This window comes from Strix uralensis, chromosome 12 (genome assembly GCF_047716275.1).
Source record: "Strix uralensis isolate ZFMK-TIS-50842 chromosome 12, bStrUra1, whole genome shotgun sequence".
NCBI classification, from domain to species: Eukaryota; Metazoa; Chordata; class Aves; order Strigiformes; family Strigidae; genus Strix; species Strix uralensis.
The window spans coordinates 24,063,932-24,088,866 of record NC_133983.1 but is presented as its reverse complement, the minus strand read 5'-3'; the positions used below and the strand labels follow the sequence as shown (position 1 = coordinate 24,088,866).

The 24,935-nt window shown below is 59.8% G+C and overlaps 5 protein-coding genes across 10 annotated transcripts; 3 read left to right on the top strand and 2 right to left on the bottom strand.

Moving 5' to 3' along the window:
- The first annotated feature begins 2,761 nt into the window (after window positions 1-2,761).
- Window positions 2,762-12,379, top strand: TERF2 (telomeric repeat binding factor 2). 3 transcript variants are annotated; one of them, XM_074881623.1, is made up of 10 exons: window positions 2,762-2,953; window positions 3,137-3,232; window positions 3,766-3,884; window positions 4,198-4,284; window positions 4,935-5,081; window positions 5,496-5,872; window positions 6,362-6,748; window positions 8,945-9,024; window positions 9,735-9,787; window positions 11,348-12,379. In XM_074881623.1, exons 1-10 carry the CDS (start codon window positions 2,782-2,784, stop codon window positions 11,504-11,506), a joined length of 1,677 nt encoding a protein of 558 aa, XP_074737724.1. In that variant the 5' UTR covers window positions 2,762-2,781; the 3' UTR covers window positions 11,507-12,379. The 3 variants fall into 3 exon arrangements, with proteins under 3 accessions (XP_074737724.1, XP_074737725.1, XP_074737723.1); XM_074881624.1 differs by having other exon boundaries at window positions 3,766-3,896; window positions 6,518-6,748; XM_074881622.1 differs by having other exon boundaries at window positions 3,766-3,896.
- A 1,003-nt stretch (window positions 12,380-13,382) lies between these two features.
- Window positions 13,383-15,959, top strand: TMED6 (transmembrane p24 trafficking protein 6). The gene is made up of 4 exons (XM_074881767.1): window positions 13,383-13,580; window positions 14,709-14,835; window positions 15,052-15,203; window positions 15,359-15,959. The coding sequence occupies exons 1-4, from the start codon at window positions 13,383-13,385 to the stop codon at window positions 15,581-15,583; spliced, it is 702 nt and encodes a 233-aa protein (XP_074737868.1). The 3' UTR covers window positions 15,584-15,959.
- A 90-nt stretch (window positions 15,960-16,049) lies between these two features.
- Window positions 16,050-17,227, bottom strand: NIP7 (nucleolar pre-rRNA processing protein NIP7). Its single transcript, XM_074881440.1, has 5 exons — window positions 17,122-17,227; window positions 16,938-17,024; window positions 16,706-16,844; window positions 16,479-16,619; window positions 16,050-16,395 (listed from the first exon to the last, which is right to left on the bottom strand). The coding sequence occupies exons 1-5, from the start codon at window positions 17,175-17,177 to the stop codon at window positions 16,276-16,278; spliced, it is 543 nt and encodes a 180-aa protein (XP_074737541.1). The 5' UTR covers window positions 17,178-17,227; the 3' UTR covers window positions 16,050-16,275.
- Window positions 17,228-17,250: 23 nt separating this feature from the next.
- On the top strand, window positions 17,251-20,829 carry COG8 (component of oligomeric golgi complex 8). 4 transcript variants are annotated; one of them, XM_074881437.1, is made up of 5 exons: window positions 17,251-17,595; window positions 17,888-18,095; window positions 18,165-18,983; window positions 19,088-19,256; window positions 20,583-20,829. In XM_074881437.1, exons 1-5 carry the CDS (start codon window positions 17,276-17,278, stop codon window positions 20,738-20,740), a joined length of 1,674 nt encoding a protein of 557 aa, XP_074737538.1. In that variant the 5' UTR covers window positions 17,251-17,275; the 3' UTR covers window positions 20,741-20,829. The 4 variants fall into 4 exon arrangements, with proteins under 4 accessions (XP_074737538.1, XP_074737536.1, XP_074737535.1 ...); XM_074881435.1 differs by lacking the exon at window positions 20,583-20,829 and adding an exon at window positions 19,386-19,682; XM_074881434.1 differs by lacking the exon at window positions 20,583-20,829 and adding an exon at window positions 19,386-19,682 and having other exon boundaries at window positions 17,888-18,983.
- A 368-nt stretch (window positions 20,830-21,197) lies between these two features.
- On the bottom strand, window positions 21,198-24,770 carry VPS4A (vacuolar protein sorting 4 homolog A). Its single transcript, XM_074881438.1, has 11 exons — window positions 24,631-24,770; window positions 24,055-24,166; window positions 23,791-23,938; window positions 23,606-23,667; window positions 23,277-23,396; window positions 22,951-23,107; window positions 22,507-22,655; window positions 22,323-22,404; window positions 22,029-22,248; window positions 21,785-21,925; window positions 21,198-21,664 (listed from the first exon to the last, which is right to left on the bottom strand). The coding sequence occupies exons 1-11, from the start codon at window positions 24,649-24,651 to the stop codon at window positions 21,563-21,565; spliced, it is 1,314 nt and encodes a 437-aa protein (XP_074737539.1). The 5' UTR covers window positions 24,652-24,770; the 3' UTR covers window positions 21,198-21,562.
- Between the last annotated feature and the right edge of the window lie 165 nt (window positions 24,771-24,935).

The window sequence follows — 24,935 nt, the reverse complement described above, 5'->3', positions numbered from 1 at the left end:
TGAGGCCACTTGCATTCCAGGTCCACTGCCTGCTTCCATAATCCCTGCTTCCTTTTCATTCATCGTAGAAGATTCACAGAGTAAAACAATGGTGTGTATTTCTGCATTTACTCTGGAAATCAGAATTTCAGGCTCGTTTTCCAGTGCTGGGTGCTATTAAGGCATAACTGGCCCAGGCAGGCCATGAAACGGTGTGGGAAGGAAGCCCTGGATGAGGTGCCAAGGCTGCCGCCCGTCACATGCCCTCTCCCGGCTCCAGCAGCTCGAAGGGAGATTAGCACCTTCTCAGCTGCCCCACGGCTCTGCTGGGGTGATTACCGCTCTCTGACATCTGTCCATCACCACCCTGCAGCTCCTACAGCTCCCGCTGTCCAAACCCTCCCAGGAACTGCAGAAACCTCGTCGCTCTCTTCAAACCTTGGAGAGGTTCCATCTGATGGGGTGGGAAGTGATCTACTGAGCAGTGCTCCCGGGAGGTCCGAAGGGATGTCACCTTCACCGGGGAGATGCTGGTGGGCACGAGGAGGCGATGGCAGCCCCGGAGGGGCAGGGACAGGAGGCAGGAGGCCAAGGAAGTGGATCTGCTGAGCAGCAGCTCTGCCTCTTTTCCTGAGCAAAGCCTGGCTTGGAGATGGCAGATAGTCCCTGAAAGGGTTTGTCCAGGCGTCTCAGAGAAAAAGCTTTGTTTCCCCAAGGAGAGGACTCTGGGGACTCTATGTTCTCATCTTTGAGCAAAAAGAAATGACTCAAAGTCCTGCACTGGGCTGGTGGGATCTGCCAAAGTGGCTGGTGCATCGGGTTGGAGTGGGGTGTATCAGGTGCAGAAGCTACTGATCTTTTCAGAAAACATGGAGTATTTTAGTCAGGAGAGCAGCAGCAGTGTTTGAAAGGTTGTGAGGGCAACCGATCCCAGCTACTGCTGTCGGCCTCTCCTCGAATCGAGGGGAGAACGGTGGAGTTGAGGACTCCCGGCCCTGTCACCTGTACTTGAATCTTGTGATAGAAAAAGAGCAAAACCGTTTTGCTCGTGAATTTTTCATATGGAAAAGTATTTTAACCAAAGCACATTGCTCTGTCGTGTCCTCTCAGCCCAGGAACCAGCCGTTGGTATCTCTCTCTGCATCCCTCCCAGCATTCAACAGCCCTGACTTGCCGCGTCCCGCTCATGCCACTCCCTTTCTGCGCAGGCTCTCCCCAGGGCAGTCACACTGCCCCGGCTGAACAGCCACCCTCCTTTCTTGCCCAGATTATTTTTATTTCCCTTTGCCAATTAAAAAAAAAAAAAAATATCCCTCCCAGTTTTACCATTTTCCATTTGACACGTGGATTTTTCTCATGTGTGTTTCCGCCTCCTCTGGCCAGGGGTGGAGGGAGGGGAGTATCCTGGATAACCTAATGCAAGAGGAATTTTCACGTGCTTTTCCACCTCAGGTGAAATAGTCCCCAGAATGGTGTCAAGGATGTTCCCTGGGCCAAAGCACCAACGCCTCCCAGCGAGAGATGTCCTGGAGCAGCAGAGAACCACCTCCTAATCCGGAGGCTCTGCTCGCCTCCTCGGGGCACTGGTTCTTGGCCTTCACTGGGATCACTGGGAAGCCAAAGTTATGCGAAATCTGAGTGACTGTGGGAAAATCTCTGCCCCAAGATGCCGATGCAGGGACCTTGTTTTGTTGTTACAGGTCAGGGGGATGGGATTTGCGGATGGCTGGAGTACGAGGAACGGGTGTAAGCAGTGTATGAAAGTGTCCTGGCTGCTCAAAAGACTAGAATAAAGAGCATAAAGTAAAAAAACCCACAAATAAAGTACAAAATAACAGCGTCTAATACTTGAAGCGTTCAATCCCCTCTGCAAATGCAGGTTGTGCTTAATTAAGCCTTAATGCCCTGAGTTAGGCCTGGGTGCTCCCTCTCCCCTGCTCCAAGGCAGCAGCCCGGGAGGCCGTTGCCGGTGCACGTCACCGTTTCCATTTTCTTCCCAGCTCTGTGGGGACGGCTCACGCTTCGGGATGCAGCCCGGCTCTGCTCCACCCGCCAGCTCTGAGCACCCATCCGTGAGGACGCTGGCTCTGGTTTGAGGGTGCTAGGCCAAGTTTAACGGATCTCTGGACCTCCGTGGTGCCCGAGGTGAAACGCGTGGCTCAGGGGATCTTGCATCGTTTACACGTGGTCGTTTCGCTGCTGGCCCGCATTTCCCAGCTGCAATAAGGTAACCAGTGCTCCAGAAAACACTGGTTTTGCTGGGAGCATGGAACTGGTGGTTGGAAGAGGATGAGGAAGGCGTCCTTCTTCTGCCCCTTGCTCCGTGTTGACCTTTGGGCGGGTGGAGAACGACCTTAGAACTTGTAGGACCCTATAGATGAGTGTACGCGCCGCTCGGCTCCGCTCTGAGCGTACCGGGATGCCATGGAGCTGCGGGGAGGCTGGGGCAGGCCCTGCCCCACGGCTGCCCACGCCTGCTGGGGGACTGGGGGGCCGGGGGGCCTCTCCCTGCGGAGGCCGGGCAGCGTGGGCACCTGCCGGAGCCCAGCTCAGTGTCCACAAGCCGGAGATGGGCAGCAGGAGAGTCCCCAGCCCTGAGGGACGTGGCCTGCAGTGCCCCTGCCTGCCGGGACAGGCCCTGCAGCGCCCCGTCCGCCCGCCCCACAGCTGCCGCCGCCGCGGTGCACGCTGGGATGCGGAGGCGCTCGCGGCGTGACACGGCTCCGGCGGCCGGGGAGGGGCGGACCGATGGCGCGGCGCGATCGTCACTTCCGCCGGGGCCGCGTGTCAGTTCCTGGCGGGATGAAGGGGAGGCGGAGGCCGGCGTCTCGGCGGGAGAAGATGGCGGGGCGGGGCGGCCTGGCCGAGGAGACGGTGAACGTCTGGGTCCTGCAGTTCTATTTCCACCAGGCCGTGGAGGCCTACCGCTCCGGGCGGAACCGCGACTTCCGCCAGCTCCGTGACGTCATGCAGGGTGGGCCGGGCCCGGGCTGAGGCGGGGAGCGGGGGCAGCCCCTGGGGGACCCGCGGGGAGGGCGGCGGTTGGGAAGGGGTAGGCGCGGGCTGGGGGTGAGGGCAGCCGGGGCCGGGGAGAGGCTGGGCCGCGGGCTGGGCCGTGCTGTACCGGTGTAACCCCCCCACACACCTCGTCCCACAGCGCTCCTTGTGCGGCCCCTGGAGCAGGACTGCACGGTGTCCCAGATGCTGCGCATAATGCAACTCCTGTCACGGATTGAGGAAGGCGAGAACCTCGGTGGGTCCCCAACCCTCCCAGCAAGGCGCTGGGGAAACTCCAGTGCTGGCTCACAGACCACTGCCCCAGCTGGAGTGTGCCCTGTTCTGTGGCAGTGCCTCTGCAGCTCCCAGGATCTGTGTTTGTGCACAGACCAGGGCTCTGGGCTGAAGCTGTTAAGCTGTAGGAGCTTTCCCCTGAGGGTGAGGGGCCGGGGAGCGTGGCTGTTCGTGTCTCTATCATGCTGCTGTAGCCATGAGCAGTGTGCTTGAACCCAAGCTCCAGGGCTGTCCTGCTACCAAACAGACTAGCCTTGTTACTTCAGCTCAGCCTCGCAGCTTCTGAAATGCTCCCCCACATCAGTTATTTGTAGTCAAGTGGTTCTGCACCTTTCCCTGCCTGAGGGGGATCTTGCAGTTTAGACATTTGGCAATGTCTCGTCTTTCTCCTCAGTAGCTGTAGAATTTGCAGTCAGAATGAGCAAGTGAGTAACTAACTGTCCGTAAGGCATTGCTGTGAATGCCTCGCAAATCGGCGGCTGTGAATTCTTGCAGATTGCACCTTCGATAAAGAGTCAGAGCTCACCCCTCTTGAATCAGCAATCGGTGTCCTGGACCTCGTTCAGAGAGAATTCTCTGTGGCTGAGAAGACGATGGAAACTATTCAGAAAATGGTGAAGGAAGCTGTAAGACCTTTTTCAATAAATGCTTTGCTTGTCTTTTGTCTTAAAAAGGTCTTGTACAAATGGCAGTGGGAATTGCCTCGTGTGTAGAATACCGTCCTTAGTACTGACTTGGCTGCAAATGCGTATCTTCAGTGTATGTGCTTCTTCATCAGTTAAAGTAGAAGTTGTTTTTTCTATGGAAGGTGGTACTAAGCTGTTACCTGTGTGCCATGTTTGATGATGGTAACAGCTTTTCCAAAGCTGATCTAGAGGGCATGGTCAGTTTAGTGTCAGCAGAGAAACTGTTATTTTTCTTCCGTAGGCTGTTGTTGTCTGCATCAAAAACAGAGAGTTTGATAAAGCCTTCAAAATTGTCAAGAGGCATATGGGGAAGGAGCCCAGAAACCAGGTGAGTCTGTGCCAGAGTGAAAGATGGCTGCTTGAGGACTGTGGGATGTCTTGCAGGGATATTTGGGGGTGGTCTGATATGTCTTATGGGGTACTGGGGTGGGGCACTTGTGACCTGTATCGCAGGCCTGAAAGGTTTCCCCGAGAAGCATGCCTCTTGGGGAAACCTGACCGAGAAGAAAGGGTAAGGGGGATGAAATGGAAAGAGTCGTCCTTGAATGATGGGCCCTCAGTGTTATGTGTTTCTAAAGCATTTAGATCGTCACTTTGGAGCTCCCTCTGTTACTCATGTTCCCTCAAATATCTTTGTGGGTCCTCCAGGCATCAGCATTCATCCTCTGTCTAGAGGCAAACTCAAGCTCACGTGTAGAGCACAAGTTTGGAAGAAGGGGCTGGTTCTGAAAGCAGAAAGAGTCCCTGTTCCTATTTCTGTAGGCAGTGCAGTGTCTTGGGCACTGGAAGCAAAAAGTCAGAACTGCTGAAACAAGATGGCTCTCCTGTTCCTCTGGCCTTTTCCCAACCTTGTGTCAGTTTAAATTAGTTGTGCCCGCGGAATGTCAGATAGGAAAGGCCTGATCCTTCCCCAGATCCTGGCTCCCGCGGTTGCCACTTACAGCTTTGTACCTACTCAGAGCATTCTTACCTTTTTAGAAAAAGAGGAATGAGTTGCTGACTCTCATCCGGGAGAAGAATTTCACTCATCCCATAGTCAAAAACTTCTCTTACAAGAACTTCCAGCAGAGCATGTTTCAGTTCCTGGAGACCTATGTGGACAATTCGGAGCCGCTGCTGCTGACGGTACGTGTCCGCCCTGCTCACCTGGCTTCCCATCCTGCACTGCCTTCTGCCCCGGCGAGGGGCAGCAGGAAAGTGCCATAAGCTGCAGATTTGGGGAGAACTGGCACTTACTTTGCCACAAGACAATGAAATACAGTAATTTGGCTTCTACATGCCTTCTGTGCCAGTAATGAGTTAGACACCTAATTAACAGTGGGTTGAATCCAAAATAGTTGAGTCTGTTCCTAAAAGGTTTATACAGGTAAACACATTTTTCAACCTGTGTAACAAGTTCTAATTGATAGACTCTGTACGTGGTGCCGATTGAACTGCAAGTAGCAGCTTAAAACACCTTTGGGGAGGGGATAAAATCAGATGGCAGCACAAGGAATCATCTTTATAATGGTTACATGTTTTTTTTTTCCTCTGTCCAAGATAATGAAAAAGACTTTGAATTCAGGATGTGCCAAAGAACCAAAACGCTCATCGGTGACTCCCGAGTCTGCAAATGGGCCAAAGGACCAGGCAGGAGCTCTGGAGCCCTTGGGGAGGGCCGAAGGCCCAGCAGGAGCTCCGGAGCCTGCAGAAACAGCAAAAGAGCTGGAGGGAGCTCCCAACCCTGCAGAAAGGGCAGACAACCCAGCAGCAGCTCCCGAGCATATGGAAGGAGCTACTGACCAAGCAGCAACTCCTGAACGTATGATAGCAGCGGTTCATATCTCGAAAGATGCTTCAGAGCCTATGGAAATGCCTGAAGAACCAGCGGCAACAACTCCAGAACTTCCAGGGGTGTCCTCCAGGGACTCAGAAAGGTGGGCAGAGGAGTCTGGCCCTGCATGATGCATGAAATGTGGCAGCAGGTCTCTTCTGAGGGGTGGTTTGCTCAGTCCAGGCCACTCTTAACTTCCCCGAGTGCCAACCCAAGCAGGTCTGCCCGAGCCAGCCCCAAAGGCTGTCAGTGTAAGACTTGTCTGAACACAGCAAAATTGTTAAGGTGGTTTGTTTTTTTCCCAAAGATACTACTAGAAGTAGGTAGTACTTTTGTAAACTGGGAAGGGAGGGCAGAGGCTGCTGTCGTGGAGCAGCATTTGGTGTCCGTACGGTTCAGGCCTTAGGCGAGGACAGCAGGGCATCGGGGGCGCGTGGGCATGCTCTCTCGAGGCCTGCTTCCTCAACAGATTTTATTTACACCCTAGGGTCAACTGTTGAGGGTCACACTGTAAGGGAAAAGCCTGATTTCAGTGAAGTGGAGCCACCTTGGTGATTTCTTTACAAGCTGCTCGGTTCTGTTTATTTTCTAGGCAGCCCTCTGGAACTGCAACCACATATGGGATTTCTGTTCTGAGAGAAGCTTTCAAGATCCTGTCGGACTCCCAGGATTCTGATGCGCTCTTCACCAAACTGGACGAAACAGACTTTTCTTTCCCCAAGCAACTGTCTCCTTCTGTATCCCACAGAACGAAGAGACGGAAAGAAGAGGAGAATCAAGCTTCTGAGATCTCAGTCCCTCCTGAAATATCCCATAAGGGCAAACGCTTGTTGACCATAAGCAGTCTGGTCATGGAGCAAGACAGCGAGTACTACGAGTCAAGTGAGAGCCCAGACTCTTCCCAGGAGCCAGTTGTATCTTCTGCTTCCAGACCTGTTCAGAAATTGCATGACCAGCCTGTGTCTACTAAGAGTGCCAAGTATGAAGCCCATCTCTTGTGGTATATTCTAATCTGCACCCAGTCTTTTGACTTGCAGCTGACAGCGGTAGCATGAACAACAGAAACCTTTATCTTTAATTCAGGATGAGTATATTAACCATCCGTGTCTGCTAGTGTATGTGCAACACTCTGTTGTCCTCACACTTTACTGTTTGGTTAACGGAAGGGAGAAAATGACCCTGCTGCTGCTGGCAGTGGGTTGGAGGTCTCGTGGAACAAATTAAACTCTTTCCACCTCTTGAGAAATACAACACTGACCTCGCTTAAGCTCTTTTTAACAGAAACCTGTGTTGGTTAAGAAACTCCTAGCTGTAGCTTTCTGACTGTTTCTTCAGTATGAGTTATCACCTTGCAGCTGAAATGACTGCAGTAAGAGGTAGGGGTACGTTAGGTTTTTTTTCCTTTTTATAAGGATTTCCCACAGAAAATGGCAAAGGAGGCTTACTGGCAGAAGTCTAAAATCAACACTGATATGAGACTCTTAAGAGTCTCGTGAGTGTCTCCTGTAGACTGTAACAAGGGTGTAACAAAGCTTCCTGCTTAAATGTCTGAGTTGCTCTTCTTTTGCTTAGTGAAGTTGTGTAGTAAGCCAGCAATAATGATGCTTTGGATCCCAGAAGTAAAACTGGGAGGATTGAGGAGAGCTTGATATGTTTGAAAAGACAGTTAGAACACCATTTCCCTTTAGTTCCTGGCCTAAGAATGTCAGGAACACACAGGTTTGGTTTTGAAGGGTGGGCAGTAAAGGTCTCGGTGCTCTGTGTAGCTTGGCTGCTCTGGAGCTGGATCATCTTTCCCTGAAGCACAGGAAAGTGGCTGCAAGTAGGGACATGCTGCAGCGCAGTGGGCATCAATAGACAGCAGCAAGATCCCGGACACCTTCCTGGTGTCTTGCTCAGGGTTAAACTAGTTGTCAGAGATGATGCTGAGAAGGGATTTATACCCCCGCTGTTGTCCACTTCCTAGAGTCCTCTGGGAGTTTTAGTTAATACATTTCCTACTTTTTTAAAGACTTGAGTGGTGACACTTGATCTCTTCTGTTTTTTTTTTTTTTTTTTTTTCTGGCAGTATGTTGCAGCTGACATTACTGTCCCTAGAATAGGTCTGGAATTTATTTTGAGGATGCTGGGGATCGTTGTGGGGATGGGATGATGTGAACTCTTCCAGAGCAGAGTGCTGTGCCTGACTGCCCGGGGGAGGGGCCAGACACAGTGACTGGCGTGGGACACCTTCTCGGGCCGGGTGCCGAAAGCGAGAGCTAGTGCCCAGGAAGGAGCCTGGAGCGGGGCTGCTGCCGCTGCCTTGAGCAGTTCTTGAGTTTCAGCCCTGCCGCTGTGCAGGTTGGTGTCCAGTTCACCTGGAAAGCGATATATCGTCTGTGCTGCTCGTGCAGGTGTCGTGGCTTGAAGCCTTAACGTGTCAGGGCTTGTGGTAGCCGTGGTGCCAATGACATCTCTGGAAATCTAATCCTGTGCATCTCTGCTGGTAGCTGGTTCTCAAATCTTCTTGTGCAGGAAAGAGGCAACTTCAAGTAAGAGTAGAGGACAGTTGCTTTCCTGTCATCATAAATGGCTTCAGTTATATTGGATGCGACAGCCAGGGGTGAACCTTTCAAAGTTGTTCGTTTTTGTTTTTTGGTTTTTTTTTTTAAGAGACTTAATTTCATCTCACAGGTTTGTGCTTGAGGATTGGAAGCAGGTGACAGCATTGAGGTGCTTGATTTCATGGAGAGGCCTCTGGTGCTTGGATGACCTCAGTGCTGCTAGTAGTGAAACAGAGATAAACGCTTCTTAGGAGGGCTAAAGGCTTCTCCCCTGAGCTGCTGGCAAGTCTGTGCCATACACGAAGGCCTGGAAAGTCCAGCTCTGTGTGTCTGTTTGCTCCAAGTGCTTAATTGTGTACTTAATACTCAGTCACTTGGTTTTGCAAATGCTGGCTACAAAATACTCTGCTTGTATTTGAGTATATATTGCATGCCACGCCTTTAGATAGGGGCTCCTAAGGATTCATCCCCCTCGGAGGGGAGTGGAGCAGGCGGTGGCGTGTTTATATGTTGCTTTATGGGCACATACATCGTTGCAAGCTTGCCTGCTGTGCTCCAGGTGTCCCTGCACCTCCTCCCCCTAAAACATTCTCCCTAGCCAGTAGCCAAAGTAAATGCTTGCCTGCTTTCAGGTCCTTCAAACGAAGATGGAACAGCTCGTATGGTGAAGAAGAAAAAGACAGGTGGAGTGAGGAGGATGACCTCTTCTCGGGTAAGAACAGACACCCCCCCCTTGCAGGGGTTAATGGATGGTAATCCTGGCTTTGGGGCTCATTCATGGGTGTCTTGCTACCTTCTGTGTGCCTGAATTTTGAAACCAGAAATCCTAAAAGCCCAAGAAAATAGGTACCTGTCCAGCTCTGAGGTACTTGTTCTTTGTACCTCTGACCTGAAACGCCCTCCAAAAACTCCTGTTTGAGTTTCAGGCTAAGCATGCTTAGCTCACAGGACGTAAATATTGGAAACACAGCTCTTTCCCCCATTCCCACTTTGGTGCTCTGAAATAAAGGTTAAGTTTTACCTTTTGAGCCAGACTAGTTTTCCAGTCCAGCCCCCTTTGCAGCTAGATACACAGCTTAGCTGGTGGAAAGGTGTGGACAGTGGATGTCTGATTCCAGCCTCAGCATACAGCGTAGCCACATCCTGGATGGATGCCCCCGTTCTTGACGTATTGGCTCGTTTAAAACAAAACGGATCTTATGGGAAGGCTTTCACAGAAAGCAGTTGAGGCTTGAAACAGAAAGGCTGTGTTTGCTATAGCTGCAGAAAAGGGAGGGATAAAGGAATTTGGTTTTATTGTTGGTCACGGGATGCTCTCATTGTAGACTGACCGCGTAGTTCAGCAGTTCAAGGCAAGGCTCTCGAGGAGGTGAGTACCTCCTGACTTACAGTGAAATGTAACCTTCTGGCCTTGTTTTTCAGCATCATTTGAGACAAACAGCCACAACACGACAATCTTCGGTTCCAAGAAACAGGTAATGTGGAGCCTGAAATCGGGATGTGTCCATATAGAAAGCAAAGCGCCGGAGGGTTTGAAGGAGGTTGGTGAGGATGGCGGCTCAGACACTTCCTCAGCAGCCTGCAGTTGGCTGCAGCAGGGCGAGCTGCTGCCGTGCGTTAAATGAAGCACTGCAGGCTGGAGCATGCTGCTTCCTGCAGCCGGTGCTTGCAGCATCCTGCCTCGACCCGAGTTGTGCAGGTCTCTGTGTTCACAGAGTGGCTGGAGTTTCTCTGTTAAAAAAGCCCAGTTTGGTAGTTGGCTGAAGCCTGTGCGCCTCCCACGCGCTAGGCACTGGGTATGTGTGTGAAGTCCCTTTTCCTCGGTGCGTGTGGCTTGGAGCCAGGTTTGCGGAGTTCCCCACGCGCCGCAGAGGTTCAGCATCTTGTTGGGGTGAGGGATGCACGTACGGCAGCTGTCACCTGGGAAAAGGTCTGAGTTTGGTGCTACTAGGAACTCCCTCCCTTGCTTGGAGGAGGACAGCTGCTGGCTCGCGTGCTGTACGACATGGAGCAGGGACAGGGAAGGGATCTTACCCCTGTGCTCGGCACTGGTGAGGCTGCCCCTTGATGAGTGGGTTCAGTTTCGGGCCCCTCACTCCAAAAAGGCCATTGAATGACTCGAGCGTGTCCAGAGAAGGGCAACGGAGCTGGTGCAGGGTCTGGAGCACAGGTCTGATGGGGAGCGGCTGAGGGAACTGGGGGGGTTTAGTCTGGAGAAGAGGCTGAGGGGAGACCTCATGGCCCTCTACAACTCCCTGGAAGGAGGGTGCAGAGAGGGGGGATGAGTCTCTTGAGCCAAGGAACCAGCGCCAGGACAAGAGGGAATGGCCTCAAGCTGCGCCAGGGCAGGGTCAGACTGGCTCTTAGGAAGGATTTCTTTGCAGAAGGGGTTGTTGGGCGTTGGAATGGGCTGCCCAGGGCAGGGGGGGAGTCCCCATCCCTGGAGGGGTTGAAGAGTCGGGTTGACCCAGTGCTGAGGGATGTGGTGGAGTTGGGAACGGTCAGGGTGAGGTTCATGGTTGGACTGGAGGAGCTTCAAGGGCTTTTCTAACCCAGATGATTCTGTGGAGCGCTGGGTTCCCAGTTTCGGTTATTTCACGTTTTGGCTCTAGTACAGAAATTCAGGGAACCTGCAGACCTAAACTCAGATAACTTTTTTTTTTTTTAATGCTCTATTTGTATGCTGTCAGACAGGGAGTACTCTGCCTCTCTGGTGCTTGTTGTTGCACCAAAAGGTAATTCCTCTCTTACGTGATCAGTGTTGTGCTCTGGGAAGCAGAACAACTCCTGAGCTGTGCTGGAGCTCAGCACTTCTCTTATTTGTCACAGTTAGGAGGGCACATCTGTGGCAAAGTGACGATCGGGCGCTGTGTGCGCTGCAGGCAGGCCAGCGCGGCCTTTCCCCCGTGCTGCCGGCACAGATGGTGAAGGGAGGCTCTAACATGCTAGGAAGGAGTTGCAGCGCGGCGCTCTGCCGAAGGCAGCTCCTCGCTGAAACCGCACTCATTGAACGCTCCGGGCATGCTCTTTTGTAGAAATGGACGATACAAGAGAGCCAGTGGATCAAAGAAGGCGTGAAGAAGTTTGGAGAAGGGAGATGGAAGGCCATTTGCCAGAAATACCCCTTCCAGAACCGTACGGCTGTGATGATCAAGGATCGCTGGCGGACCATGAAAAAGCTGGGAATCCTCTAAAGCTGGGAGCCACAGGACCTTCAGTTGAAAAGCCTTTTATTTTCTTTTTTTTTCCTTTTGAAAGACTGACAGGAGCAATAGTAGCAGGGAGGCTGCTGTGCTGGTCCCTGCCACGTGTTGGAGCCCCTCTGGCGTGTGGTGGCCGAGGCTGCAGCAGCAGATGGGCACCGTGTCCGATGGGAGCCGAGGAGCCTCGTGTCTCCAGTTGCAGCTGCCAGGTTTACGTCTGCAGCAGGCGGGAGCTGCGCAGCCTGATTGCACGCGCTCAGAAATGGCCTGGATTGGGACTTTCTTTCCCACCTGACAGCTGCAGCCTTTGTGGAATGAATCCCAACCTGACAGGCTGCTGAACTGACAGTCTTCTCTGCTCGGGTGCTGTCAAATGGCAGGGTAACCCTGTCAGTGGCTTTTTCTTATGTGTTTTAACTGTCTAAACTGATTTCACGAGTTGCTTGTTTGATCTGTTTGCACTCAGTCCCCTGTGGGAAAGAGGCAGAACATGGTCCCAGAGCTTCTGGGGAGAAAAGATTTAGGCAAGGTGATCTGCTTAGATTTATTATTTTTGACATTTCTTTCTGCTTTGTAAATGGCTGTTCTGCAAGTGGGAATTTCTCTGTCCCAGCTTTGAGGCTTTAAAAACATTATTTTTTTTCTTTCAGTAAATGTTGGTGGTTCCCATATTAAAAAGTTCTAGTGCTTACTGATTTTGGTCATGTCTTACTGGCACTTCTCCTTCCTGGCAATGTCCTCCTGTGTGTGATCCCTGCAAGCGTCTGAGCTCCAGGGGTGCTGCGTCTTCCCCCCATTCAGCTACTAAAGCTGGAGTCCGTGTCTGAGCGGTCTTCTGTAAAATAAAGTTAACTTCTTGTTGGATTTCTAGACTTGTAATAATTGTGAACTTGTCCCTTGTGGGTGGAAATGGCGGCAGTTTGGGGCACTGCCTGCTCCCTGCCCCGGGAACGTGGGGCTCCCGTCAGTCTCCGCAGCGTCGGCAGCCGTTGGGGTGGGACAGTGCTGCCCGGGAGCTGTGAGGTGTTGCCGCCAGCAGTGTAGACATGAGGCAGATGCTTCTGGAGTGGGTTTTGCTTGAAGTCGACAGGCAGGGGAGGTCTGGGGGTATTTTCTAAAAGCAGTTTCTCTTGGCTGCATTCCTGCAGAGCTGGGGCTGGGGAGAAGCCTGGCTGGAAACACCTGCGTCCGCTCTGTCCTTCAGCAGCAGCTGCTGGGCCGAGTGGCCCTCGGCACCTGGCTGGGGCTGGGCCTTTCCCTCCCCTTCCGCTGGTGAAACCTTTTCCTTGGGGTAGGCAGGAGCACCCTGGGGTACTCAGGAGAACCCCAGGGTAATTGAGAGCACCTCGTGCTTGCAGAGACCCGTTCTGGAGCGCAGAGGCTTGATGGGAGCCGCAAACTGGGCCAGTAACTGCCAGTGTGAGGCAGAGCCCACTGGTCATGCCCAGCTGGAGGGAGACAGCATGAGGCTGAGCCTCTCCTTCCCTCCTCTGCGCTGGGCTCTCACCCTCGGCCGCACAGGGTGTCGCAGCCTGAGGTGAGCAGCTGCAGGGGAAGGATGAGGGCCCTGGTCAGTCAGCCTGTTAGGGCTGTGTTATGTTTCTTGAAGTAAAATATTTTTCCCACTTAATTTGCTTGCTGAGGGGACCGGGGTGCTGCTTCCTTGGCAGAAGGGTTCAGCTGGGTGAGCTCCAGCATGGACAAGCTGGGCCAGCTCCCGAGATCACCTTGAGGAGCCGAGCCTGTGCCACGCTGCTCCCGACACCGGCCCCGCCACTGCAGAGCGGTTAATGATTACCCCCGTCCCCTCGCGTCCCCGCGCCCGCCCTGCCCCGGCGGGAGCGAGCACTGGAGCCTGGGAAGCGGGATGATGCTGCTGCTGCTGCTCCTGGCACTGCTGGGCCCCGCCAGCTGCCCCAAGACCGAGCCCCTGAGCGGCTCCGGCCAGGAACCCCTCTTCCGCGGGGCGGATCGCTATGACTTTGCCGTCGTCATCCCCGCCGGTGCCGTGGAGTGCTTCTGGCAGTTCGCGCACCAGAGCGGCAACTTCTTCTTCAGCTACGAGGCGAGTGTTGCGGGACGCGTCCTGGGAAGCCGCTGGTGCGATGCAGCTGCCGATGGGTCGGGGAGGGGCTGTGCTGGATGCGTCCCACACAGCGGCTGGTGCTGGCTGCCTCCTCCGAGGGTTCAGCAGGCAATCCTCTGTCGCCTTAGTCCTGTGACCAGGCTGAAGTGCAGGAGAGCCCGTGGGATGAAGACCCTGAACTCCAGACCCACTCTCCCCTGGGCAGAGGTGGTTTGCCTTGTGTGGGGAAGGTCCTCAGTTGAGACAGGGAACGGTTGCAGTCCCTTGGATGCTTCATCTCAGGGACTGTGCTTTTTTAGGCAATTTCCATCATCCATCCCATTTATTTTTTTTAAATACCTATTTTAAAACCATAAAGCGGTGCCAAGACGTCCTGACGTGGTGCCGAGCACCCCAAGCTCACTCGCAGAGAGCTGCAGGGTGTCCTGGCACCGCAGGGAGCTCTGCCCTTCACTGGGCTGGCTGGAGGCTGTTGCACAGCCCTCGGCGTTCTGAGCCACGGCCGGACGGCAAGCTGAAGGCCTCGGGCACAGTCCTACCTGCTTGTCCCCGTGCTCTGTCCCCTTCCTAGCAGAGAAACTGCAGCCCTTTTATCTCCTGTTTGCACTAGGCTGGCTGAGGGAGAGCCAGGGCACGGTCATGCCCGGCGCTGGTGGCTTCCCCCAGCCCTGCGCTCGGCAGAGCAGCCCCACAGGAACATGGCCCGGCCCTGGGGCTCGGCACAGCCCCAGCTCCCAACGCTCCCGCGGCCGGCAGTGCCAGCAGCATCCCATCCAGGCGGCCGGGAGCCAGGGTGGGCACACGGGGTGGGGGATGCGGGGTCTGTGTGAGCACCTGCAGCACCGTGAGCAGGCGCTGGCACCCGCAGGGTTCGTTACCCAGGGCTATGGGTTGTGGGTCTGTTTTTACGTGTAGCTGGCAGCTCGCTGGAGGCTGTTCCCAGCCTCAGCTCACAGTAACGAGGGGAGCAGCTGCCCCCAGCCCCCAAACCAACCCTCAGTGGAGGCAGGTCCCTGCCCTGCGCACAAGGGCTCCCGTGGGCTCCCGTCTGTTCTCTGGGTGCAGAGTCAGGCCCACAAATGCCCCTCGGGTGTTTCCTGCCTCCAGGTCCAGCGGGCGACAGGGATTGGCAACAATAGGAACATCCTGGCCACAGCGAGCGACCCCAACGGCTTCCAGCTTGGCGTTTCCCAGCACGTGCGAGGACAGATCAACTTCCTCACCAAGGAGACAGGTCCTTGCTGCCCCACTCCCTGCCCGTTCTCCCTGCCCGTGCAGGCAGAAGCCACAGCTCCAAGCCTGCCCAGACAGCCAGCGCTTCCCAGAGCGTTCATCAGTCTGATCACACCTCCCTCCCTAGCGCGGAGGATGAGGGTCGAGCCCTGGGGACATGTCTGCCTGGCAGCTGCTCTTCTACTCAGGGAACAATAATCCCCATCTCTCTGCGCAGGTTTCTACCAGTTGTGCCTGGACAACCAGCAAAACCACTTCGGCTTCATGCAGGTCTATCTCAACTTTGGCGTCTACTACGAAGGCTTCAACCTGGAAAACAAGCAGCCGGAAGAGAGGAAAGAGCTGAACAACACCCTGGAAGCAATCGAGGTGAGCATCAGGGTGCTCCGATGCAGCAGGGACGGGCACATCCTCCCGCAGGAACCGTGAAGGGCTGAGCCGCAGCATCAGTTAATGCTGAGCCCAGCGGGCAGCTCTGAGCGCGGCTCCGCCAGCCCCAGGCCGAGCACCCACCTCTCCCACAGGTCAGCATCCGGAAGCTGCAGCTCCACATCTTCCACATGTGGCGGTTCTACAACTTTGCCCGGATGCGGAAGGGGGCCGACTCCTTCCTCCTGGAGTCCAACTACAACTACGTCAACTGGTGGTCGATGGCTCAGAGCTGCGTTATCATCCTCTCCGGGGTGCTGCAGCTCTATTTCTTGAAGCGCCTCTTCAACGTGCAAAACTCCAGCAGGCAGAGGTGCTGACAGCACCCAGAACTGCAGGCAGGACCGCTGCCTGCAGCGCTCAGTCACCCAGCTGCCACTCAGCCCATTCGCAGAGCGGAAGGCCAGATCCCGCTTCGAGGAGGAGGAAGGCGAGTTCCCACTGCTCCTGCCTCTGGCTCTAGCCCTGCCTCAGCTAAAATCACCCCGAAAGAACAAAAGCACAACACCATCACTTGAGCTTTGTGGACTGGGTTGGTTTGTTACATCCTACCCGTCATCACTGTGTCCCAATGTGCCTTTTTTACCAGACACCAAATAAAGGAACCCCTGGCACATGGCCTGGGGAGCGATCGCAGCCTCCTGCCTGCCCCATCCCTCCCTCGCTGAAGCTCAGCCCTGGGCTGCGAGTCTCCCCCCGAACTGAACACGGTGCTTCTCCCCACTGGAGTTACACCCCAGTGCGTTGCGCTGCCCCCCTCAATGCTCCACACTAGACAACAACCACTCTGGGAAAAGGAACAGGCTTTATGTGACAGCAGGGGCAGGGAGCTCCTCCTCCCACTACCAGCAGCCCCCCTGAGGGTGGGGGGCTGCGTGCTGGCAGCTCCCAGCCCCTCGGCCCCGCTCAGGGTGGGCTCCCCACAGCTCCGTGTGCTGCTGTTGCACCCCCAGTGCAGGACAAGGTCCCTTCTGCCCAGGAATTATTGTGTCTTCAGAGCGCTGGAACTCCCTTAGGTCAGCGTGTCCTCATTCCGCACGTACTCCCCGACGTCGGCCTGGTGGAACACCACGATGGCCATGGGATCGACCTTCCGGCACTCCTGCGTGGACTTGGCGGCCACCCCAAAGCCCTGGGGAGGATGAAAGAAAGATGAGAAAGAATCTTCCCCACGCCCCAGCCCTGGAAAGCACCGGGGCTGCACCGGCCACTCACCAGCGGGACGTCAGCCATGGAGTACACCACCACACCCTGGTACTGTGCCGTGTTCTCCGTGATGCGGCCCAGGCCCGACTTCAGGACGTGGTTGCCGTAGAGGAAGGATTGCTCCGAGCCGGGCTTCACCCACACCTTGTACTGCAAGAGAGACCCAGAGCAGTGAGGGGCTGGGGGAGCTCGGCGGGGGTCTGGCTGGGGCGGGGCGGGGGGAGTCCATGTCCCACCTTGGCGTAGGGTGCAAGGAAATCCAGGGCTGTGACGCTGAGACGGAATTTCTGCGTTTTGGTGAACTTCCCGAAGCAGGTGCCCGGCGACACCAGGTTGTCCCGGGGGACGCTCGCAGCCACCTTCAGCAGCTTCTCGCTGGGGGGAGCGAGTCGGGGGGGGGCGCTGAGCTGGAGCCACTTCCAGGCCCGGGACCCCCCGCCCGGGTGACCTCCCCCTCCCCCGGCTCACCTCAGGTAATAGACGCGGTCGCGGTGCAGGCGGAAGCAGTAGGTGCCATCGGGCCGGTCCACCAGCAGCTGGATGTTCTCACCGATGCTGCGGGGACAAACCGCGTCAGCCCGGTCCCCTCCGGCCCCCGGGCCCAGCCCTCCCGGTGCCCGTCCCCTCCCCGCCCGGTGTCCCGGTCCCTCACTATCGTCCCAGCTTCTCGAACACCGCCCGCGTCTCCGCCTCAGTCAGCGGCCGCATCGCCCCGCGCCGCACACGCGGGGCCGCGCCGGAACCGGAAGCGGCGTGGCCGGAAGTGGCGCGGCGGCCCATAGAGACGCGGCGGCCGGAGCGGCGCGATGGCAGCGGCGGCGGAGGAGGCCCGGCTCTTGGCCTGGCTCCGCGGCCCGGCGGCGGCGGGCTCCGGCGGCCCCGAGCTCTCCACCTACGTGGCCGAGCTGGCGGCGCTGGGGCTGGCGGAGCTGGGCCGGGAGCCGGCGCGGTTGGCGGCGGAGCGGGCGCGGGTCGGGGCGGAGACGCGCCGCTTGGCCTTCGAGCACTACCGGGCCTTCATCCGCTCCGCAGAGTGCACCGGCCGCGCCGGCCGCGGCTTCGGCGGCATCGAGAGCCGCCTCGGCAGCCTGTTGGGCCGCCTGCCCGCCCTCCAGGACGCCTGCCGGTACAGGGAGCGGGGCGGCGGGGGCTCCCGGGGCGGGGAACGGACGGGGGGGGCGGCTGGATGGGGCCTGAGGGGGCAGGAGCAGCCCTGGGGGCTGTGGGGGCGAGAGCGATCGTGGTGCTGGGCCCTGTAAGGATTGGGGCTGGTTGGGACTGGGGGTAGGGGCAGCACTGGGAGGGGGCACCGGGGGAGGCCAGTGTGGGTGGGAGGGTCCCGAGGTCCTCCCGCTGCAGTGGGACACACACACACACACACCCCCTCTCCTTGTGCTGACCCCGTCCCGATCCCGCAGGAACTTCATGCGTGACGCCGAGGAGATCGCCTGCAGCCGGCGCATGAACAGCCTGACGCTGAACCGGCACACGGAGATCCTGGAGATCCTGGAGATCCCGCAGCTCATGGACACCTGCGTCCGCAATGGCTACTATGAGGAAGCGCTGGAGCTCGCTGCCTACGTGCGCCGGCTGGAGAGGAAGCACAGCAGCATCCCTGTGATCCAGGTAAGCCCTGCGCTGCCCCGCGGCCGCCCGTGCCCGGCCCCGGCAGCTGAGGCCTCTTTCCCGCTCCAGGGCATCGTGGACGAGGTGCGCCAGTCCGCCCAGCTGATGCTGAACCAGCTCATCCAGCAGCTCCGCACCAACATCCAGCTGCCGGCCTGCCTGCGGGTCATCGGCTACCTGCGGCGCATGGACGTCTTCACGGAGGCCGAGCTGCGCATCAAGTTCCTGCAGGCGCGGGACGCCTGGCTGCGCTCCATCCAGGCCTCCATCCCCGACGACGACCCTTACTTCCACATCACCAAGACCATCGAGGCCTGCCGCGTCCACCTCTTCGACATCGTCACCCAGTACCGCGCCATCTTCTCCGACGAGGAGCCGCTGCTGCCCCCCGAGGGGCAGACCCTCAACGAGGGGGCCATCTTCCACGGCTGGGTGCTGCAGAAGGTCTCCGAGTTCCTGCGGACGCTGGAGCGTGATCTCCGGCGCGGGGTGGGCGGCCGCTTGGACTCGCTGCTGGGGCAGTGCATGTACTTCGGCCTCTCCTTCAGCAGGGTGGGGGCTGATTTCCGCGGGCAGCTGGCCCCCCTCTTCCAGCACGTGGCTGCCGCCGCTTTCAGGAAGGCGGTGGAGGAGGCGGTGGAGAAGTTTCGGGAGGAGATGAATTCCTACACGCTCATCTCCACCCCGGCTGTTCTGGGGGGCAGCGGGGGGGTGCCGGTGCCCGCGGCCCAGCCGGGAACGCTGCAGCCGCCCATGGTGCTGCTGGATTTCCCGCCCCTCGCCTGCTTCCTCAACGGCCTCCTCGTCGCCTTCAACGACCTGCGGCTCTGCTGCCCCGTCGCCCTGGCCCAGGACGTCACCGCCAGCCTGGAGGACGCTCTTGGCGAGGTGAGGCCCCAAGAGTTCCTAGGATAGAGTCAGAATCAAAGACCTTTAAGATCGAGTCTATTTAATGACCTCTGAGGAATTAACCACTCTGCTTTTCACCCCAGGTGACCAAAACCATCCTGGCCTTCCACCGCGCGGAGGAGGCGGCTTTCAGCGGGCGGGAGCAGGAGCTCTTTGTCCAGTTCTGCACGGCATTCCTGGAGGACCTGCTGCCCTACCTCAACCGCTGCCTCCAGGTCCTCTTTCCCCCAGCACAGATTGCGCAGGCACTGGGTGAGACCCCGGGGGCTTGTGTCTTGTGGCAGGAGAGCTGTAGTGGTGCCTCTGCTGCTCTTGGCACCTCTGTGGGGGTTCGGGTAGCCTGTGGGCCCCCACCCGAGCCCCCCCTCTCCCTTTCTGCAGGTGTCCCCCCCACCCAGCTGCAGCGCTTTGGCCGCCTGGGCCGCATCGATGTGGTCGCCCTCAGGGAGCCGCTGGCTTTCCTCCTGCCGACGCCGGGCGAGGAGGAGCTGCCCCAGGAGAGGACCCCAAACCCGGAGGGGGAAGAGGCAGCTGTGCCCGGGGACCCTCTGCCTGCACCGGGGCAGGAAACCCCCCCAGGGAGGGGGGCTCTGCTGCCGGATGTCCCGGCAGCTGCCGAGTAGCAGAGCCGGGCTGTGTCACCCCACGACTTTTGGGAATGAAGTGGCCCCCGCTCCGTGCCTGCCGTCCCGCTGCCTGCACCCCCGCCTGCACCGGGACATCCCCCACACCACCCCCCCGCCGCCGACGCCCGCTTGCCCCGGGCGCTGCGCCTCCTCCGCGCCGCCAGGGGGCGCCCTCCCGCCCTCCCCCTGCGGCCGCCGTAGCTGCGCGCGCAGACCGGCCTCTATGGCGGCGGCGGCGGGGCGGCGGTTGTGGGGACGGGCCCTCCCGGGCCCCCCAGCCCGCGGGTGCGGGAACGCCTCGGGCTGGGACGAACGGGAGCGTTCGTACTGGCGGGCGCTGCGGCGGCGGGTGCTGGGCCCGCCCGCGCCGCCTTTCGCCGCCCCCTGCCAGGTGGGAGCCCCGGTGCTCCGCGCCGCCGCCGCCGCCGTGGGCCCGGAGGGGTTGGGCGGCCCCGAGCTGCGGCGGCTGGCGGCGGCGCTGGCGGCCGGTTTGCGGCGGGGGCCGTGCCTGGGGCTGAGCGCTCCGCAGCTGGGCGTCCCGCTGCGCGTCTTCGCCGCCGAGCTGACCCCCGCCCGCTGCTGCCGGTACCCGCCGGAGCTGCGCCGCGCGCACCGCATCGAGCCCTTCCCGCTCCGCCTGCTCGTCAACCCCGCGCTCCGCGTCCTCGACTCCCGCCTCGTCACCGCCCCGGAGGGCTGCGCCAGCCTCCAGGGCTTCTCCGCCTACGTCCCCCGCCACTGGGCCGTCCACGTCTCCGGTAGGGGCCCCGGGGGTCCCGCGCTCCTTCCCGGGGGTCCCACCCTCTCCCCGGGGTTCCTGCCCGCTCCCCCGTACATCCTGCCCTACTCAGCCCCTGCTGGAACACCACACCTGTCCCCCCACCCCCTCCCCCGGGCCCCCCCAAGCCCCCCTTCCCTCTCCTTTCCCAAACGCCGCTGTCCCGGGCCACAGGCGTGGACGAGGCCGGGGAGCCGGTGAGCTGGGAGGCGACGGGCTGGGCCGCCCGCATCATCCAGCACGAGATGGATCACCTGGACGGGATCCTCTACATCGACCGCATGGACCCTCGCACCTTCACCAACGTCGGCTGGAGGGAGCTGCTGGACTGACACCCCCCACCCCAGGGACGGGCTCCCCAGGGCCCCCCCGGGGGCTTCCCTGTGGCTTCACTGTGGCCAATACATGTTGGGAGGACTCAGCGCGGCTCCTGACCTGCTGCTGGGGGGGTGAGACAGGGGGATCCCCCTCTCTGGGGCTTGTTTAAGGCCCAGAGCTGGGCACAGTGCAGGGCACCAGGATGGGGCTGGGGGGAACAAGGGGGCTCGGACTGTGTTGGGGGGCTTGGGGGGGTCACTGCCTGGCAGGAGCCCTCTGGGCTCATCCCCAGGCTGGGGGCTGAATGCTTTGGGGGGTCCCCACCCCTCCCTGCCGCAGGCACAAATCCCTGGCTGGAGCGTGGGGAGTCCCACACCCCACTGGGGGACAGGCAGCGGCTCTTGGGGTGGAGGGGGGAGGTTGGGGCCCCTCCAGTGTGGTCAGAGCCTCAGGGAGGGGCCAGGCGGCAGCTCAAGCTTTTGGATTGTTTTTATTTTCATATAAACAAGACAGAACCCAAAGCAGCATTAATTTAAAAAATAAAAAAAAAGAGCAGGAAGAAGAGTGGGGCGCAGCTTGGGGTTGGGGGGGGAGGGGGGGAGGGTGCGGCCAGGGGGGCACCCAGCCATCCAGGCCATGCTCGGATACCCCCCCGGTAGTGTCAGCCCCCCCGGGCTGTGCTCCCCGCGCCCCGGCGGGGGCTGCAGTGCGATGGGGTGAGCAGTGAGCGGAAGATGAACCTATTTGGCACGGCCAGTGCAGCGGCGGGGGCCTGGCCAGTGCGGCCGCCCCCACCCCAGACCTGCCGCTGCCACCCCCCCGCCCCTCCCCTCGTTTTAACCTTCCTGTCCAAAGTCCTCCGTGAATTTCTTCACCTTCAGCAGATCCTCGGCGTTGACGGTGGGGCGGGTGGTGGCCAGCGAGCGCAGCATGTCCGACTGTAATGCAGAGATGGGCGGCTGAGCCTGGAGGAGCCCAGACCGGGGCGGGGGGGGGTGGGGGGCTCCTCCGGGCAGGATGGGTGCTGGGCCCCGCACCGCAGCGGTGCCCACACTCACCATGCAGACGATGGGCTCCATCAGTTTGTCGCTGGGCACTTCCATCCAGGTCATCTCGGTGGCGCCGGGGTCACCGGGCGAGCACGGTGTCAGGAGATCATCCACCAATGCGCCAGGGGTGGTGCGGGAGGGACCGCGGACCTGCGGCACGGCACAGCCGTTTGACAGAGCTCCCCAACACCCTGGGGAGGTCCCCCTAATTCTAGGAGTGTCCTCCCCCTGTGTAGGAGCGTCCCCCCCTCACCTTTTTGAAGTGGGTGGCCGACTGCACCTTGCGCACGGGCTGCATCAGGGCGTCCCGCACGATGATGCTGATGTCGGCCCCCGAGTAGCCGTCGGTCTTGCGGGCCAGCTCCTGGACGTTGGCCTCCGTCAGGCAGTGCGGGGTGTTACCCAGGTGGAGCTTGAACATCTGGGCCCGGGCCGCCTCCTCGGGCAGCGGGATGTAGATGCGCTTCTCAAACCTAAAGGCAGCGCAGGCAGGGTGAGCCCCGTGCTGCCAGACGCTGCCCGTGGCACAGAGGCGCATCCCGCTCACCGTCTCCTGATGGCCGAGTCCAGCACCCAGGGGATGTTGGTGGCACCCAGCACCAGGATCCCGTCGCTGCTGTTCCCCACACCTGCCCAGGGATAAGCCCATCTCAGAGCAGGCCCCAGGCAATGGCGGGACACCGGTGGCCTCCCCCCACGCCTCGTCCTGCTCCCCCCCCACCTCCTCGTACCCTGCATCTGCACCAGGAACTCTGTCTTGATGCGCCGGGCTGCCTCGCTCTCGTTCTCATTGCGGGAGCCGCACAGCGAATCCACCTCATCGATGAAGATGATGGAGGGCTTGTGCTGCCTCGCCAGCTCAAAGAGGTTCTTCACCAACCTGCGAACAAGACAAAAAGCCGGGGGGTGGGGGACGGTGTCCCCACTTGGGGACCCTCCACAGCACCACGCACCGCCGGCCCCTCCCACCCCGGCACCAAGGAGGCGAGCGCCGTGCCAGGAGAAGGGTCATCCCCGGGGCTTTGGGGGCTCAGGAGGACCCCTGGGACCTGCCAATGGGGTTCACCGATGCTGGTGGCTCCTCCGCCCCGGCCGGAGCTCTGGCACTGCCAGCCCAGCCCGCAGGAAGCCAGGAACCGGCCTGCAGCAGCCACACATCCCCGCTGCCAACTTACTTCTCGCTCTCTCCCAGCCACTTCGACATCAGGTCTGAGGATGACACCGAGAAGAAGGTGGAGTTGTTGGCCTCGGTGGCCACCGCTTTGGCCAAGTAGGACTTGCCAGTGCCGGGGGGCCCGAAGAGCAGGATCCCTCGCCAGGGCGTGCGCTTCCCTGCGACGAGAGGCCAGCGTCATGGCTCCCCTGTCCCTGTGCGGGCCTGTGGGGACACACGTCCCCCCCGCTCGGGGTGTCACCTCCCAGCATGTGCCGGTCCCAGCTGCCGCCCCGCAGCACCTTCTCCGTGGGCAAGCGGCAGCCGCGGCGTTGCCGTGACCCTCACCAGTAAACAGGTGCGGGAACTTGATGGGCAGGATCACGGCTTCCTTCAGGGCTTCCTTGGCTCCCTCCAGGCCAGCCACATCACTCCACCGCACGTTGGGCTTCTCCATCATGATGGCACCTGCGAGGGGGCGGCTCAGCTCACGCGGCCCCGCAGAGACAGGCACCGAGAGCCGGGAGACCCAGAGCCCTCGTCCCTCCCCACCAAAACCCCCCACACCCACCCCAACCCCACTGCCCCTCAGCACAGAAACCAGTTTGGGGGCTACCACACCCCAGCACCATGCCCCTGGGCCCCAGTTTGGGAACCCCACCGCCGCAGCCCCTCACCCATCAGCTGCTCCTGCAGCTTCTTCTTCTCGGGGTTCTCGCCCTCGCTGTCACTGTCGCTCCTGGGGAGAGGGGACACGGGTCAGGATCAGGACCGGCCCCAGTGTGGCAGCAGGGTCCTGCCACCTCCACCACCGTGCAGGAGCCGGGGGGGGACCACGCACCCCCAGGCACCCCCCACGCACCCCTTGTTGTCGTTTTGGGACTCTTTGACCGGCTTCTTGCCCTGCTTGTCCTTGCTGCGCAAATATTCCTTCAGCTTCTCTGCCCGGTCCAGGTACTGCATGCACTTGGCTCGGATACTCTCCTTCGCCTTGTCGCTGTGAGCCTCATCTGCAGAGACCCCTCCAAACATCACCCGTGGCCCTGCGCTGCCACCAGCACCCCCGCAGCCCCCCCCCACCCCGGGTCCCCTAAGGGTTCTAACGGGGGACACGGGCCCGTCTCACATTTGATGGCGTGCAGGAAGTACTCCACGGCGTGCTGGTACAGCCGCAGCGCCTCCTCGTAGTTCTTGGCCTTGTCCTCCTCGGTGGCTTTGGTCACCAGGTCGATGGCCTTCTGGCGGGGGAGAGCATAGCACCGTGAGCCGGCGAGCACACCGGGGCCAGAGCAGGATGAGGCCCCTTCCCCTGCCCCTCCCCGAGGGGAACGGGCCGGGCCTGTTCGCACCGGGGCGACCAGCGGGGCTCTCTGCCAGCGCCCGGCAGGATGAGGCCCCGGCAGGATGAGGCCCCCTTCCTGCCCACCGCCGCGGCAGCGCACGGAGCACGACGAGTCCACCCCAACGGGGCCTGGCACCGGCGCAGAGCGAGGCCTCTCCCCGATCGGCACCGGGTGAGGCCTTTCCCCAACCGTCACCGCACCGGCACTCGGTGAGGCCTTTCCACGGCCGTCACCGCGACGGGGCCGGGTGAGGCCTTTCCCCGGCACGGCCCAACAGCGGGTCCCGGGCCGGGGGGAGGCGCGGGGGGAGGCGCAGGCCGAGGCCCGGATCCGGCAGCCGCCCCCCCCGCCCCACGTACCTGCAGGGTGGTCGTTGTCATCTCATCGCCCGGTGTCGGCCGCTCCTGGCGCGGCCAGGCCCGGCGGCGGCGGCGGCGGCGGCGGCGGCGGCGGCGGGGCCCGCGGGACCGCCCGCGACTGCGGCTGCGCGGAACGCCCCCCCCGGCGGCAGCGCCGGCACCGCGTTGAGGGGCGGGGCCTCTCTTGGCCACGCCCCCTTCGCCCCGCGCCCCGCCCCCCGGGCCGGCAGTGACCAGACAGACACACACACAGACACCCACACACACCCCCCCACGGGGCACGCGTGGGCACACCCGGACACACG

Excerpts from the sequence above, each read along its gene's own strand:
- VPS4A (XM_074881438.1), bottom strand. The coding sequence starts at position 24,651 with ATGACAACGACCACCCTGCAG. Across the intron at positions 23,668-23,790 it reads TCCCAAAACGACAACAAGGG|GAGCGACAGTGACAGCGAGG; the intron begins GTGCGTGGGGGG and ends CCCTCTCCCCAG. Across the intron at positions 22,656-22,950 it reads TGGCTGGGAGAGAGCGAGAA|GTTGGTGAAGAACCTCTTTG; the intron begins GTAAGTTGGCAG and ends TCTTGTTCGCAG.
- TERF2 (XM_074881622.1), top strand. The coding sequence starts at position 2,782 with ATGAAGGGGAGGCGGAGGCCGGCGTCTCGGCGGGAGAAGATGGCGGGG. Across the intron at positions 3,897-4,197 it reads AGAAAATGGTGAAGGAAGCT|GCTGTTGTTGTCTGCATCAA; the intron begins GTAAGACCTTTT and ends TTTCTTCCGTAG. Across the intron at positions 5,082-5,495 it reads CGGAGCCGCTGCTGCTGACG|ATAATGAAAAAGACTTTGAA; the intron begins GTACGTGTCCGC and ends CCTCTGTCCAAG.
- NIP7 (XM_074881440.1), bottom strand. The coding sequence starts at position 17,177 with ATGCGGCCGCTGACTGAGGCGGAGACGCGGGCGGTGTTCGAGAAGCTG. Across the intron at positions 17,025-17,121 it reads TTCGAGAAGCTGGGACGATA|CATCGGTGAGAACATCCAGC; the intron begins GTGAGGGACCGG and ends TTGTCCCCGCAG. Across the intron at positions 16,845-16,937 it reads GACCGCGTCTATTACCTGAG|CGAGAAGCTGCTGAAGGTGG; the intron begins GTGAGCCGGGGG and ends CGCTCCCCCCAG.
- TMED6 (XM_074881767.1), top strand. The coding sequence starts at position 13,383 with ATGATGCTGCTGCTGCTGCTCCTGGCACTGCTGGGCCCCGCCAGCTGC. Across the intron at positions 13,581-14,708 it reads ACTTCTTCTTCAGCTACGAG|GTCCAGCGGGCGACAGGGAT; the intron begins GCGAGTGTTGCG and ends TCCTGCCTCCAG. Across the intron at positions 15,204-15,358 it reads ACACCCTGGAAGCAATCGAG|GTCAGCATCCGGAAGCTGCA; the intron begins GTGAGCATCAGG and ends CCTCTCCCACAG.
- COG8 (XM_074881434.1), top strand. The coding sequence starts at position 17,276 with ATGGCAGCGGCGGCGGAGGAGGCCCGGCTCTTGGCCTGGCTCCGCGGC. Across the intron at positions 17,596-17,887 it reads GCCCTCCAGGACGCCTGCCG|GAACTTCATGCGTGACGCCG; the intron begins GTACAGGGAGCG and ends CCGATCCCGCAG. Across the intron at positions 18,984-19,087 it reads TGGAGGACGCTCTTGGCGAG|GTGACCAAAACCATCCTGGC; the intron begins GTGAGGCCCCAA and ends TTTTCACCCCAG.